General features: G+C 41.3%; 1 protein-coding gene across 1 annotated transcript in view; it reads right to left on the bottom strand.

The window, feature by feature from the left end:
* The window catches only part of SND1 (staphylococcal nuclease and tudor domain containing 1), a 445445-nt gene that overhangs the window by 401479 nt on the left and 26839 nt on the right, over positions 1-17127 (bottom strand). Inside the window, exons 3-8 of the mRNA XM_005879181.2 lie at positions 12972-13092; positions 8220-8298; positions 5452-5612; positions 4619-4710; positions 3869-4027; positions 2538-2644 (exon numbers count right to left, since the gene is read on the bottom strand). Of these exons, the coding sequence (XP_005879243.1) occupies positions 2538-2644; positions 3869-4027; positions 4619-4710; positions 5452-5612; positions 8220-8298; positions 12972-13092 (719 nt within the window). The remainder of the gene's footprint in view (positions 1-2537; positions 2645-3868; positions 4028-4618; positions 4711-5451; positions 5613-8219; positions 8299-12971; positions 13093-17127) is intronic.

Below are 17127 nucleotides of genomic sequence, written 5' to 3'. Positions count from 1 at the left end.
ATCTGAACAATAAAGATTTAATTAAAAAAAAAAAATCACCCTGGCGGGTGGCTCTGTAGTTAGAGCATCAGCCCACAAACTGAAAGGTCACAGGTTTAATTCCCAGTCAAGGGCACATACCTGGGTTGCAAGTTCAATCCCCAGCCCAGGTTGGGGCATGTTAGGGAGGCAACCAATCAATGTGTCTCTCTCACATCAATGTTTCTCCCATTCTCTCTCTCTCCCCCTCCATACCTCCCTCTAAAAATTATCCTCAAGGGAGGATTAACAACAACAGAGTAAAGAAATCATGTTGGCAGAAAAATTTTCAAGTACTAAGCCCAGTAGATATTCTTTGAGTCAGACTGAGAGAGGTAAGTGGAATATGTGCAAAGCTTTAAAAAAATAAATCAATGAGCAGCTGTTTCAAGTATTTACAAATCAATGGATACATGTGTAGGGGAAAGGAACTATATTCCAAAAACAGTATTGCAACTGTTTTTAAAGAAATGACAAAATGAGAAAAAGACAAAGCCACATTGTAGTAGTTTTAAAATACATGAAGTACTTTGATATAGATTTACAAGCAACACAACCAAGTCAAATACAGCATGCAAAACAGCAGGCAAGTAATCACGTCATCTAAATATAATTTGTGTTCCTTGATCTAAACCTCTTTTATAATGATAAGCACTCTGAAAAATCCATAAAATCTCCCAGAGATGTTATAAAACATGTAGATACTACTGTCATTACACTCACTTTCTTCAGAGAGGCAGAAACTTAAAGAATGCAATAACCATTATGAACCAAAGTAATAATTTAGAATAACAGACAAGATTTTCTGAACAAAAAAAAACCCTGATCATTACATATTAATCAGAGATATTTGGAATGCTGTACTTGATAAAGAGTATTGCATCTCTGAATTGAATGTAATTGTGTAACATTAAAGACTAATACAACTTTAATATAATAATTGCTTTTCTTAATCTACTTTTGTCAGACAAATGCCCCAGATTAAAACCTATTTTAATAAAAGGTTGCAAGTATTCCTGCTTACAGGTGTGGAAGGATGTAAAAGACCTAAGAGAAGGAAATTATAGGCATTCAATTCTTGTTCTTGCACATCTCTCAGCTGTGTGCCTCAAAGGCAAAAATGTGAAGTTATCAAGACCAGTATCCTATCTAATAAAGAGATAATATGCAAATTGACCATCACTCCAACACACAAGACGGCCGCCCCCATGTGGTCAAAGATGGCCAGCAGGGGAGGGCAGTTGGGTGCGACCGGGCCTGCAGGGGAGAGCAGTTGGGGGTGACCAGGCCTGCAGGGGAGGGCAGTTGGGGGTGACCAGGCCTGTAAGGGAGGGCAGTTGGGGGTGACCAGGCCTGAAGGGGAGGGCAGTTGGGGGTGACCAGTCCAGCAGGGTAGGGCAGTTGGGAGCAACCAGGTCTGCAGGGGAGGGCAGTTGGGGGCAATCAGGCCTGCAGGGGAGGGCAGTTAGGGGAAATCGGGCCGGCAGGGGAGGGCAGTTGGGGACAACTGGGCTGGCAGGGGAGCAGTTAGGCATCGATCAGGCTGGCAGGGGAGTGGTTAGGGGGTGATCAGGCTGGCAGGCAGAAGTGGTTAGGGGAAATCAGGCAGGGAGGCAGACAAGTGGTTGGAAGCCAGCATCCTGGATTGTGAGAGGGATCCCAGATTGGAGAGGGTGCTGGCTGGGCTGGGGGACACACACCCCCGTGCACAAACTTTGTGCACCAGGTCTCTAGTAATTTTATAATTGAGAAATGAGCCATACGAGCCTGGAGAGTGGAACATCGTCATCAGTGGTCAGTAGTCTTTGCTACATATATCCTGGGTGGTGGTGTCTGGGACTTCCCGGACCATTGTCTATTCATCTTCTCTTGCTTCATCTGCTTCCATCTACCCCACCAAGTGAATGAGCTTCACCTACACCCCCAATCTTTGGAATATCCACTATCCTTTTTTTCCCGAAAGAAGTTATTTTTACATCTGCACCTAGCCAAAAACATGACAATAGCACCTCATAGTTGCATTAGCAGTTATAATTAAAACATACTTATAAATAAATTAGGGCACTAGACCTCACAACAGCACTGAATGATCCTGTGTTAGGTCATAGGCTCAATCTTTCCATCATATCCCTGGCTCCAACCTGCCTGTTTGGGAGTAGTTGGTAAGCAATTTCATTGCCCTCAAATGAACCTCAAGTTTATTCCATCCCAAAAGCCTAAAACCCAGAATTGGAAAGGCTTGTAAAAGAAAAAAAGTGACCTGAAAACATTAAAAAAGCACATCAGGTGAAGAAGAATGTCTTGAGTAAAAATCTAGGTCCTTACTATACAGCACTGAATTCCACTGAACCTAAAGACTTAAAAGTCCTCGGTGAGATCCTAGCCTCTGGTGTAATTTCCCTAATCCTTTTCTGAAATAAAACGGACACTGGCGTAGATGAGTGAAGGATCACTAGATTTTTTTCCCCAAAGATCCTTAACAAGATCTTTGGCTGGAAGGTTTCCCTGACAGACCTTACCTCTCAGCTGCCCTCAGCTTCTCCGCTCCCCGAGTGTACACTGCAATCGACCAATCCACACAGCGTGCAAAACCTTCCTTCAGGAGGAGTTCTGTGATGTTGCCATTCTGAAAAACAAGGCACATGAGAAAGCAGGCACAGATTAAATTCGATGGCAAGTGAGTAATTTCTCTAGTCCTCTGACACAATTAACATAGTCACAATCTAGTCTGCAGTTCATTTAAATAACAACAATCCCAAAAATAAAACCGTAGAGCCAGTTTCCTCATTAAGAAACCAGCCCTAACAAAAAAAAGAAAGAAAGAAACCAGCCCTAAGACTGACAAGCTACTCTGTGACTCCTCTCCACAAACCTGGCTTCATATCCTCACAACACCAGCATAGTAACTCTCACCTAATAGGAACAGGATAAATGTTAGTGGCATTGAATGGAATTGACATTTCAATAGCTCTTCTTGTGGGCAGAGGAGGATGTTAATCTTTAGTGGAGATTACACCTTATTATTTCCTTCGCTAAGATCAGCACTTACTCCCTTTTTCATAAGGGGAAAGCTGAAGAACGAGCTGAGTAAGGGAATAACTTAAGCTACATTTTGCCCAATGAATTACAGTTCACATTCTGCTATGACACAGAGCCATCTGGCAGGGCACGGGCAGACAGCTAGTACTCCAGAAGAAACAGACATGACCTTGGCATATTCCAAAGCAAGCCTCCCAGCCTTCACAACTGCCATGAAGGAAGAATTCTCTAGCCAAATTATAAGTAACAGTAGTCTACTCTGTATTGGTTATAATAATGAAAATCCACTTAAACTTGGGTGTTAAAAAACAAGGTCATTTTCTGTCCAAGAATTAACCCGCCTATCAAAGTATACCATAAGGTACAATTCACCAACAGTCAGAACATAAAGAATCTATTTCCTGCTCAATAGCCGAGTTAGGGAGAAACTGGATAAGGCCTGGCATACACAGAATAATTTTTCCATAAAGATTTCCTCATCATAGTTCACAGATACTCCAAATAGGTAACTTCTAGATCTACATGCAAACTCGCAATCCTATCGTGCAAGTTTCAGTGCCCCTTCTAATTGATGTGGCAACCTCCCACCTTTCCTGTGCACAACCTCGACGACCAACACTTGGAAAAATAAGTGAGAGCATTGTTCCTCTTCCGCTTGTAAATTCAGTCACATTTGAGATTAATTTCCTAAAAGTGAGAAGTTGCACAGATCTGCCCAATTCTATCAGATAAGTGACATCTCACTTGCAAATGCTGCAAAAACCAGTAGATGCAACAAACCCATACAGTCCAGCCGGCATGGAACACTCACTGGATGAAGGATGGTACCCAGAACATTCTGGTTATGGCAGCTCTCCAGAATGATCTGAACATCTCTCTGAAGCAGTCGAGACTCGGTGAAAAATTTGGCTTCTGCAGCAAAAGGCTCTGGTGTTTCACTGCCATCTGCTTCCCGTCGAAAAGTTGGGCACTACAGCAAAAGTAAGGTGAGTGAGTAACGCAGCCTAAACCTGAGTGCTCAACACACACCACACCGAGCCGTCCAGAAAGCACAATCCAAAAAGGCTACATGGGGAAAGTCTCAGGGCAGGTCTTCCAACACTTTTCAAAACATTCTGGTGAATAGTAACTGGAAATAGCATCATCTCAGACTTCATGGTAAGCCAAATAAAGCTCATGTTATCATGGGGAAAATAACTTTAATCAGTTGGAAATGACCCCTTGCCAAGAAAAAAACTCATCAATGTCTGGCATTAAAGCCTTGGCATTTTTTTTTCCCCAATCAAAATGTGTATTTCACATTAAGATAAGCCAAACTCAGCAAACTTCAGAGCCTCCCATCCTCCACTGCTACATTTCAACAATCTCTCCACACAGCCCACTCCAAACAGACCCTGAGTACTTAAAAGTTTAAAAAATATTCATTAGAATTGTCCTACTGCAATGCTAATGGCCCATTCTAGGAAGAAACAGCAGATCCAAAGCCCACAAGTAGAAAAATCTACCTATGACTGAACACTTCAACAAACCCTAAACCCACCCCGTAGTCCAGTGGTCTGACCTTGATCCCTGACAGCATGACGGTAACCAGGTAGTAATCTGGGAGGAGCAGGGCCCTGACCACACTGCCGTCTCGCACGTGTTCGATGATAGCTACATGACAAAATAAATAGCTTAAGTCATTAGCAAAACTCATGCCAGGGATAAACAATGCCCAATCAAACCGCATTGAACACAGTTCCTCTCCCCAACACCCTCTGGAAAGCCTCCCTCTGGAAAATGATGAAGCGCTGGCAGATCATGAGTGTTCACACAACAGACTCTTCCACAACTATTCCTGGGGAACACAGATCAGGAGAGCCTTCCGTGTCTTCTGAACCCTCTGGGACCTCATGGCTCATACCTAAGCTTTGTTATCAGGAAGGTAAGTTGCTCATCTTAGTAGAACATGCCCAGTAAAAACTAATTAACAACAATTCAGGATTGGCAATCATTTTATTTTACTGAGTCAGTGTTAACAAGGTCTCAAAGTAGGGCCAGAACTATATTGTGTGTGCGTGTGTTTAGATGTATAAAGAATATACATGTCTACCTCGGTTACAAGGGTGGTATTTAAGTAGCCCTCTTTTAGAAAACAGGAAGATCTCCAATGTGCAAAAATACCAGCCATTTGCCACCCTATACCAGCAAAGACTAACCCCTGCAAAGTATGTCTGATGTGACCCATGTGAACTGGATCAAGTTTTCTTCCAAAATACCACTGTGCTATTTTACCCTTAACAATTCCCCTTGGATAGTAAATAAGCAAAATAGGCTTTATAAATCTCAAGCAGCTTGAGAGCAAATAGAAAGAAATCACCCCGCGTCACATCTGTCTTTGCCTGCCAGCCTCACCATTAACAGGCTTCTGGTGGTGTGAGTCCACAAAGTGCCTTGGGTTCTCAATGGTATACTTGAGGTCCCGGATAGTATGTGAACCATTCCCGTCACTCCACATCCCTTTCTTGGCTGCCTTCGCTTGTTCCTCACACTCCGAAAGCCGGTTCTGCTCAGGACTGGGACATGAAAAATAAACATGTGTGGTTAGTGAGCTCACAACAGAAATGCCAGGGTCTCCTTTGAAGAGACCAAAACATTTATTTCAGATCAATAGCTTCAGACCCAAGCCTATAACCAGAAAAACACCATGAGTGCAACTTCAGGATTACAGATTTGTTTCAACAACAGATTCAAATGTAAGAGCATTTAATGAGAAGATCCAAAAAACACATATCTCAGCACTGCCACCATCAGTGATTACAAGAGAACAAGTTGGTGGCTCAGAGGGAAGCTGCTCCAGGGGGTACGGCTTCATTTAACTATCCAGATTCGGGAACTGAAATCCAGGCAGAGCCCAGCAGGACACGGTGCAGAGAAAGTGACTAAGAACCACCCTTACTCCCCGTTGTCCACAGAACAGGGCTGGAGAATGCAGAGCAAATACTGTTATTGCAGATAATATTACCCCAAAACTACTTACATATTCACTAAGGCCAGCTAAGCAACAGCAGTTTGAAAATGAAAGACTCCTCCTTCATCAGGCAGGAAACCACACTACATACAAGAGCAGCCAGAAAGTCAGCAGATAAACAAACAAAATCAGAAATGGCTCTGCTCTTCACTCTCACACATGTGCGAGCAACCTGCATGGCCTTTCCACAGCCTGGATGCCGGGGTCCATCAGTGGCTGCAGGCATAAATGGACTCTCCCACCTCGATCAGTAGGAATAGCTAAGGAGGGACCCCTGCCTATGATTTCTCAAACCAGAAGTCTTAACTACCTTTCTAACCCCACCCAAAAAGACAATCATATCCTCAGGGAACCAAAATCACATCCAGAATTCAATGAAAAAAGAAAAAAATGTAGCTTAAGAGACAGAAGCAAGCCTTAAAACCGAGAAAAGAAGGTTTTAAGTCAAGACAACTTTGAAGAGCCCAGCAGGCGTGGCTCGATTCCCAGTTAGGGCACTTGCTCAGTAGTGTGGGGCATGAAAAGGCAGCCAATCAACAATTCCCTCTCATCATTGAGGTTTCCATCTCTCTCCCTTCCTCTCTGAAATCAATAAAAATATATTAAAAAAATAAAAAGACAACTTTGAAGAAAAAAAGGATTGGTACACCAGTGGAGATTTATTTGTTGAGATCCTATAATCCTACTATGGGCTTTTTAAAAATTCTTCATCCCTGTAGTAAATTGCAAATTGGATTCCTAAAATCTTTTGAGATGGATGGATAAATACTCTGGAACTGAATACCTACGGCAGGGGTGGGGAATGTCCTAAAATCATGCCAGCAATTGTCCTTAAGATACAACTTCAGCATGCTTCCAAAAACACCACCTAAGACAAATGTTTTAATTCAACAAATTCCCAGCAAATGATTCTATGATGTCAGAAAGGACACAGAAGTTTATGGTGAATGACTGGGCTCCAAGACCAAGAAGACGGGAAGAATGCAAAAAGTGCATTTTTGCCTTTGCTCATCCCCATCATTAGTACAATCCATGCAAATATTTATCCAAAGCCATTCTACAGTGACAACAGTCATATAATACAGGACTTAATGATTTAAACACCATCTTTAGCCTCCAAATTACTGATGTAGCTTATCACTTTTCAGAGGCTAAAGTGTTAAAGTCAGCTGCAATTCATCCTACTGAGCGCCAACACTGGTGAAGTACAACATGACATGTGCTATACAGCCTCCATATACTACACTCATTTCTAATAAGTTCACAATGCCATTAGCTAAACAAATCTATTTACCTACTACTAATTAAGTATCTATAGATCCATAGACCAAAACAGACTTCAAAGGCTTTGGAGAGAGAGAAAAAAATTTCCCTTACTTTAAAAAAAAACACCCATTGAGCCCTTAGTTTAAATTCTAAGCAGATTTTGCTTTGAATTCTATTTATTCTCTCCACTTTATTTTTCACTGCACTTATTCCTTGCACATGATATCTATTTGTTCATTTGTTTATTGTCTCTCCATTAAAATGTTAGCAGAAGCTAAGTATGTTTGCTCATGGCTCTATTCTCAGTGTCTAGAACAGAACCTGGCACATAGTAAGTACTCAATGAATCTTTGAGATGGATGGATATTCTGGAGCTGAATATCTATGGCAGGGGTGGGGACATCCAGCCCACAGGCCACATAAGGCCCTCGAAATCATTTGGTTTGGTCCTGCCAAAGCATTAAATGTTTGACCAAAGCAGGCTAATTTTTAAGTTGATAATTTTGTATGGCCCTCGAATGATGTTATAAATATCCAAATGGCCCTTGGCAGAACAAAGGTTCCCCACCCCTGATTTATGGTTTAAGACATAGCCTATTGAGTCTTATGATATAAACACTAAAGCTGCCTTGTATCAAAGCCTGTTTTTTAAAGGAGTTACACACATCCAATGGTGAATGACCTACTGGCTCAGAATAATCCACACCTGGGCAGGAATGTCCTAAAAGCCAGAGAGCACCAGAGCTTACCCAGTTAATGTCAGGGGAGAGCAATGAAAATGCAGCAAAGCCAATGTAGAGTTGACAACCCAACCTCCCTTGAGCAACCCCAGCGCTCACAGTGGAGTAGAAGGAAGTCAGAGGGTCAGAGAGTAATGAAGACTTACTTATTAGCTCTCATGCCTTCTCTCCGGGTGGCCAAGCCCTCTGCAACCAGAGACTCTGCAATGTTTTCCCCATTGGTATCTGAGGAGAAAAAAAGAAAATTAAACACAAGATTCAAATGTGCTCAAATGAAACCCACTTTCACCCTTAGCTCTTCAAGGAGAATGATGTTGCCAGAGAATTGGACAAGGCAGCAATGTAGTGTCCCTTAGCTCTTCAAGGAGAATGATGTTGCCAGAGAATGGACAAGGCAGCAATGTAGTGTTGTGTTTTTCAGAAAAACTTTTCTCCCAAAATCTCTCATCTCTAAGTCCCAAAGGTCTATAAATCTTTTTCTCGGGACTTTGTTTCTAAGTTTCTTGTGTCTCTCCCAGGCCAAAGGCAATCTCAATAACTACTGGAGATTGACAAGAAAGCAAGACACACGCGGCACCCAAGGAGGGTATACAGAGCACTGACCTGAGGAGGAAGGCCTGGAGCTGAATACACCCTCTGCCACGTAATATCTTAGACAAGGTCTCTCAGCATTAATTTACGCCTCTATAAAATGAGAAGAGTCCCTGCCTAGATGGGTTCTTGTAAGAATTAAACAATAATGTCCGTAAATATCCAAGTACATAGGAATTAAAAACATACTATACATACAATCAGATAGACAGATTTGCTCAGGATTATCTATTACATTTTACACCAGAAAGTCCAATTCCTTTCAGGGTGTCCTTTCATTTGTTCCAACAGGACACCAAGACAAGCTATGCAGTTTGACAAAGACTTTCTCCTGCTCTCACAGACGCGCAGGGGACAGTGTCTAGATTTCTAACCTCTCAAACAGCAGCCTTCAGAGCAGGCAAGAAAAATAAAGGTAAACATAAACCCAACCCGATTAGGTTTTACCTGGGCACTTGAACCATTAATTGCATTTCCATGCTACTGAAAAAGCTTTTAGGTTCTGTGTATTCTCTTAAATCTCTGCTTGTCAGCCAAAACGATAAAGGAAGCCATCTATGAGGGAATCACCACATAAAAATGTTTAATGTGGCAGAAAACAAGCTCCTAGATAAACTGAAACACAGTAGTCTAGCTGATAGGTAACGTCAGCACAGAATAAAGTTCTGTAAGATTTATATTCATACGTCTTCTGCAAGCAAACAAGTATACACACCACCCCCAAACCCAACCTAAATGCCTTGCCATTAGCATGCCCCAATTTCTTCAAGGCAAATTGTATGCCTCTTTTCTTACCAAGAAAAGTTAAGATGAATGATATTTACACAAAAGACACTCAGGTTCTGAGGCTGAGAATGGATCACAAGAACCTTTGCACTGAGGTAACTGCTGAGGCCAGACACACACAGCTATCTGACATTAGTAAATATTACATTGGTTCTTTCAAAACAACAGGAATACAAAGAATGAAAAGTTAAAAGGAAGGATTCAACAAATATGGGAAAAGTTGAACAGTTTCATCCCCGGCCAAGAGGTTGGGGATGAAAAGAACAGAGCTGGGGTACAAACAAGGTGATTGGCCATAAAACCAGACCAATCAACAGCATACCAAACAGATACTTTTTTAAGTACAGAGCACTCTGATAATGCCTGTCAGCAGGCCCACTTCTAAAAATTTAGTTCTGATTGCTCCTTCAAAGGGAGAAAAATACATTTCTCTGGGCCAATCTCCCAAGAAAGGCAACAAAATGTGGTAGAGAGAATACTGACAACAGGGAATCTGTAGAGCACGCATCTGCTTTTCTTATTACCCACCAACTTAGGAATCTGATCAAGTCACAATTGAGCATGGCATGAAGAATAGGTGGGTAACTATATTTTCTCCAAAAATTAGAAGACTAATCATCTCTTTTTAGTAAGTTCTAGGTTAACTACAATTTCTTAAATTCTACCATTCTCCCCTATCATAAAAAGAGTGAGTAGCACCCTAGCTGATTTGGCTCAGTGGACTGAAGGGTCCCAGGTTCAATTCTGGTCAAGGGCACGTACCTCAGTTGCAGGCTCAATCCCTGACCATGGTTGGGGCACAGGAGGCAACCAATCTATGTGTCTCCCTCACATAGATGTTTCTCTCTCTGTCTTTCCCCCTCCTTTCCACTCTTTCTCTAAAAATCAATGGAAAAATATCCTCGGGTGAGGATTAACAAAACAAAACAAAAAAAGAGTGAGTGGTCACAAACTAGGATAAATATATGAATACTAATTAATTATCTAAGCCACTGTTTCCTTTCATGAGAATGGCATTGAGAGTTGGCTAAAGTAACTGAGTGAAAATATTAAACTTTAAGCCATTTAATAAACCTTTAAAACTCAAAGATGTAGGTAATTTTTAACCATTCTTTCAGTACATATTTATTGATCAAATCCTATGTGCCATGTTTTATTCTAAATATTAATGTGTTAACTACTAAATTATATCCAATTTATAATTTGGGTCAATTTAAAAAATAAACTTTTAAAAAATAACATTCAAGATTATTTTAAGTGTCAGAGTCTCTTAACATAAACAATTTGACCATTTCAGTTGAAGACCAGGGTTATTTAAATGAACTCTTAGATCTATCTGTGCCCACAGTGAGGTCTCTTTCAGAATAACAGAAGATTGACCAGCTGTTTTTAAACTGCAATTATTTTAGGTATGAGATCCTTGAACAACTGCATTTTGAAAACAGTGTACTTCTACTTGTGTTGCATTCTTTCTAATCAGTAGCCATCCAACAATAATGCTTATGAGTTTTATTTCCTATTATATTATTTGAATTATGTGTAAAAGGCAAATCTATTTCTCTTTTTGAAAAGATTCCATATCTATAATAATAAAAGCATAATATGTTAATTAGACCGGACGTCCTTCTGGACAACCTTCCAGATGAAGCTGGGGCTGCGAGGGAAGCCCGGGTCCCGGGTGCTGGAGGGAAGCCTGGGTCCCGGGTACCAGAGGGAAGCCGGTGCCAGCAGCCGGGGGAAGGAAGGCCTACTCTTGCACAAATTTTGTGCATCGGGCCTCTAGCATTAGTATAACTTCCCATCCAACCAAGAAGCAGATAGCCATCTGTCTGAGGCTGGAAAAGGTGGTGTTCCTCTACTGGGTAAATTCGACAAGACACCTCCAAGGTCATGCCCAACTCGCTTTTCTAATATCCTACAATTAAAAGCAGAATCTTCAGAGGATGTTATTAGCCTTGTCATTCTACCCTGCTTGCTTACTCTAGCACTGACTACCCAAGTCAAATAGATTATGTAAAGCAGCTCAACTGGAAGGTTGTGTTATCAAATAATCACAGGAAACAAAATACCTAAAATAATTTCAGATGAACACAACTGCTTTAAGCTTTACAGAGAACATTCTACCAAGTATTTCAATGGCCTATTTCTGTTCAAACTCTATTCCACAATCTTTCTCTCCCTCCACCTAATCCAAAAGACCAGAACATCTAATATCCCATGAGCCATCTGATCTAGCTATGTGTGGACATACACAAATGTATTTATTGAGCACATACTCTGTTCCAGATATAGGTACTTTACATATACTATCTCTTTAAATTCTCTCAATAACTTACAAATGAAGTACCTAGGACTTAGAAAACTTAAGGTTAAGTAAGGGTCCATGAGAGGAGAGCCAGGATTCTAACCCACATGTACACAACTCCAAAGCCTGTGTTCTTCCCACTGCAAAACACATGGCTTACAAAAAACCACAAGCCATAAACAAATCTTCCTTTACTAAAGAGAGTCCCTATGAGCAGAAGAAAACCCACAAGATAGATAAAGGGAATAGAAGATGTAATTGGAAATCTATAGGAATTTAATTAGCACTGTGACCTAGAAGCACACAGCCACTGCGTTCTACGGGCTGAGGGCCTAAATATAGGGAAGGATGCTATGCTGTACAACAAGTATGTCCAACTCAAAGGCTAACACAGGCCAAATAAACAAGGTTTAAGTTTATGGGGGCCGCAAAAAAAAACAAAGCTTCAATTTCCATTGAAATGTAGATTTCAGGAGAGACATGCTGAATACAAAGGGCTGAAATAAATGAGTAATCACTGACATAAAATAATAGAACATTTTAATAAAAATTAATGTTTTTTCTTGAAAATTAACTTACCAGACACTGAATAACTGCACAAATTAATAAGCGTAACGTAAATAAACCTATTTTTCTTGTTCTCCAAAAGCGAAATATTTCCTGTTGCACACACCAAAGAAGTCATACAAGACTAATGACGTGGCAATCAGCTGCTAAAATATTCACTTCTAGTTGTAGTAGAGAGAAATGGTGCGCCAGTGCGTAAGGTAAATAAATGTAACACAATTATAGTAATCAGTCATTAGCGAATGTTGTAGTTTGTTATTAATAATTATGTATAACAGGATATTGTAAAAATTAAGTTATGTAATTTTTATTAAGACGTTTTTTACATACCGTTATATTAGCTGGGCTGCAAAAATATCCGTTGTGGCCGCATGCGGCCCACGGGCCACGAGTTTGACATGCTTGCTGTACAACATACACCTAAACCAAGCCAGGAAAGCAGACACAGGAGCCAATAGGACACCGGAATATCAGGGAACTCCTCTGCACCTATGTGCCATGAACTCACACTTCCAAGTACATCAATAGCCAACTGTCCTAGAGCTACCTCCACCAACACTCACACTGGCCTTCAACCATATGAAAACTGATCTGAGGAACCCTAGACTCAGGGTGGAGAGAAACGAGTCCTTTCCTCCTTGCTACTCACCTTTTCCAAGGTAGATCATGCCATACTCTCGTCCCTGGGGAGTCTTGTTTTCTATCGTGAAACAGACTTCCTTCCCAATAAGCTTCTTCCGAAGGAACTCTCGAGCAGGAAATGCCCAGGGCTGAGAGACAAAACAAATGTGTCACATGAGAACTACCGAGTTCCCCACCACAATCATCATTCAAGTTCATTTCTTTAATATCCTGGCCCTGCATTAGGCCCAGAGAAGAATATAAAAATGAAATGCACACACCAATTGCACACTTAGGGAGCTCATAAAAAAGGAGGGTCTAGCAGTGGATTTAACTAGCACAGCCTTGAAAACAAGCCTCACAGTTTCCCAGTCACTGGCAGGAGTACTTTTTCCCACATCACTGTCTATTCTGAGCTATAGCTTACTTTGTGAATAATAATTGCCCATAATTTTATAGCACTTACCACATACCAGCCACTACTCTAAATGCTTTTTATTTATCAGCCCACTTCTGGGCGGGAAGTCCAGATTCCAGGAACTTACCTAGCCAAAGGGAAGTTATAAATAACAACTACGACCTCCATTTGGTTGCCTCTATCCAGTTTATGAAGCACTTTCACCAAATATTAAACTGGCCTGAAACCAGTTCAAGGCACAGTCAAAGCAGAGATAAGGTTCTAGTGCTATTCTTATTTCAGAGTGAGTCCCCTACTCAAAGAAGAGCCTTGCTTATGTCATTTCCTCTACCTTTTTTAAGAACAGCCAACAGAGTTGAAAATGGCAAGAACTATTCTCCCCAAAATGTCTCCCCTCTTCTACTGCTCTAGTCTGAAGCTATAGTAGTGGGAATCTCCCAGGATCTTGGGGAGGACACCAGTAACAGGCCCTGGTCACCTTGACAATGACACAAGGAGTGAGCCACACATCTACACAACAGGAAGTAGTCTCCATGTGATCTCAAGATACTGTGCAAAGGGATGGTTTAGTCCCATCCACAGCCCATCACTTCTAGGATGGCTGTCTCCTCTAAAGCAGCCCTGTCAGTCAGTGGCCACAGACCCTTGAATTTACAGTCTGGACCTAGCTCAGTGCCCCAAGTTCCCTTAGAACAGAAATGAGGAATGAGGGGATAAGAGTTCAAGGAGCATATGATCAGCAGGAGCTCACGTGCAGAGAAAAATGCAAAGTATAGAAGGGAAGAGTGGTATACGATAAGCGGGCACTGTCTATTATAATCTCATAGAGCCACAAAACTCGGGCCACCCACCCTAAAGCAGGGGTGGGGAACGTCCGGTCCGCAGGACATGTAAGGTCCGAGAAATCATTTGGTCTGGTCCTGCCAAGGCATTAGAGGCAAGTTAATTAAATGTTTGACTATAGCAGGCTAATTTTTAAGTTGATAATTTTGTATGACCCCCCAATTATGTTATAAATATCCAAATGGGCCCTGGCAGAAAAAAGGTTCCCCACCCCTGCAAGGAACAACAGTATATACATGACCTGAAAAGAAACCCTCTGCTGACCTTTTCAGCCCATGAGGATTGTTACACAGGTTATCCAAAAAGCTTTTCTACAAGAAAAACATCCGTATGACTTCCCAGAAACCAAAAGCCATGCAACCAGCTGGGCTAGTACTCACAATACCAGTCCTGTTATATAAATCAACTGCAGATGGTTCTAGGAAGAACTGATCCTGAGTAAGTGCTCTCCAAGACACAAACTCTTACACTCAATCATCTAATGCTCTCTCCTCCTCAAAGCATCAACAAGCAAAAGAAACAATCACTCAATGACTATATATATATTTATATATATTTTATGTCTCATTTGTACCCGTTACCCCACTCCTAAAAATTAAAAATAGTACCTGTATCAAAGAGTCTGATGACTGATAAATTAGCCCAATTATCAACCAATCACAAAAACACTACTGAATCTAGTAACACAGGCTCCTACCATTTTTATTAACTTAGTGATCCACTTACTCTAAAAATATCTTCAACTATAGATATAATGCTTAGGATCTAGTTCTGAGTGCCATGTTAACATCTAAAATTCAGTAACACACTGCCTTCCTAAACATTTGGGAAAATTCTGGTAAGACAAGTCCTCCTAAAGGAGGCCAAGACTTTGGTAAAAATTCATTTATCAAGGGTCAGTTCACAAGGAACTATCTAGCCCCTATGGGGAAACCTGCAATATCTACCAACTAAGCAGAATGACTAAAAGCTTTTAAAGCTTGCTGAAGGAGCATCCTTCTCCAAGGACAGTCCATTTTACAGCTGGTCAGTCACTGGCCATGAGAGAAAGTCACACTGGAGGGCCTGAAAAAACATAGACCTAATCCTGTAAGAAAAAAGAATAAGTCTAGTTTTTATAACATCCCTTTCTTAAACCAGCCTTCTCAAGTTGTGTTTCACTCAGGCTGAGCAAATTCATTAACTGGACATGATATTATATGAAGAAAGGCACCTGGGAGAATCAGGAAAGAGACTAACCACCTCACTCCTCACAAGGGCAACAAGGAACTCCAGGAGGGAATCTTTGTAAAAGTGTCCATACAGGTGACAGCCAGCAGAAAACTACCTGATGGAGAAGGCTATCCCAACAGAGCCTCCTAGAACAACTCTTAAGAGACAAGTATTGGGAAATTTGCTCAAAGCATTTATCAAATAAGGTCCAGCAGGACCAACAGGAAGAGTACTGTGGTCTTGTTCAAATGATGCTCCAGGGCTCGATCTAAGAAGCAAATGGCCATTAAGTAGTTGGGACTCAAAATTCCCTCTTCCCTTTAGAATTCCCAACAGTAGGCAATCTAGCAGCTTGCTCTCCACTCCTAGACTCAAGCAAGGTTCTGATGTCTACCATGATAAAATTAAAAATTCCAATCTTTTCTTTGGACCAGACAGACTTCTGAACTACTGAAACAAGGTGAAATCCCATAGCAATGTAAAACCGTAAAGCTACCAACTTTTGTACCTGGTCCAATGTTGAATACTTCTTGTAACTCATCTTCTCTTCTAACATCCCACTGTACCACCTGTATGTGTAACTAATCCCTCTCTGCCCCAACCACCCCACACCCCAATTCTCAAAAGTTCCACTAAGCACAGGACTATGACATTCATTTCTATATTCCTCATGAAACCAACAGAACTTCACACATAAGAGGAGCTCAGTAAATCTGCAGGAAATAAATATATAATTTCCACAGTGCCCATCAATGCAGTATCTAGGCCGCCTAGAAGCAGTGAGGTAACAATGGGGATTAGCCTGCAACAGCGCAGTGACGGCTGGGGACACGCTATGGAGTTGCTTTTATTGCCACAGGACTTAGGAGAGAGAGCTGGGTTTCTTTGAAAGAAGATATCATGAGGGAAAGCAGAAAATAATCAAGTGAATGATACTTGGGATAGTAAAACAAAGGGAAGTAAATGAGCAATAATGTCCTTGAGTCTATTAGATGTGAAAATATTAGATAACATATTCTAAAACAATTAAAAGTCAGAAACAAGGGTAGTGCCACACTGCACAATCCACTGATCCCCCAAAAAGAGAAACGCAGGTTCTTTTCCTCATTATTCATGTAAATGTGCATTCACTGTACACCTGCTTCACATTAGGCAATGACTAGGCATGTGATGAGAGATAAGGTCCCTCCTCTCAAGGAGCTCTGTAAACAGGATATATAAACATGCAATAAAATGTTATGAATGCTAGGACAGCACAAAAATAGGACAACAAAAGGAAATGTCAGGAGTGACTTCTCAGGAGGCTGAATCTTCAGAGATAGAAGGTGTTCACCAGGACCAAAGGAGAAGGAGCTCCTAATGGAGGGAGCAGCATGAGCCAAGGCACAAGCAGGCAAAACTTAAGTGGCTCTTATACTTTCAGCATGGCTGGAACTTAGCATCTGGAACAGGGTCAGTAAGAAACTAAAAGTCAAACCACAAATGGGCTTGAATCCCAGGCTAAGGCATTTAAATTTCTCACAGAGGTAATGGGGAATCACTGAAGTCTGGAAATGACACTGAGCAAGGAAATAAAAGTACATTTCAAAAAGATCTGGTAGCATATAGAGAAAGGATTAGAAGGAGAAAAAAGGTAAAGAGACTATTATGTCAATACTAGAGGCCTGGTGCACAAAATTCATGCACTGGGCAGGGGGGGGGGGGTGCTGCA

This window comes from Myotis brandtii, unplaced genomic scaffold (assembly GCF_000412655.1).
Source record: "Myotis brandtii unplaced genomic scaffold, ASM41265v1 scaffold587, whole genome shotgun sequence".
Lineage (NCBI taxonomy): Eukaryota > Metazoa > Chordata > Mammalia > Chiroptera > Vespertilionidae > Myotis > Myotis brandtii.
Note: the sequence above shows the minus strand (reverse complement) of the source record. Positions and strands in the feature narration are given on the sequence as shown.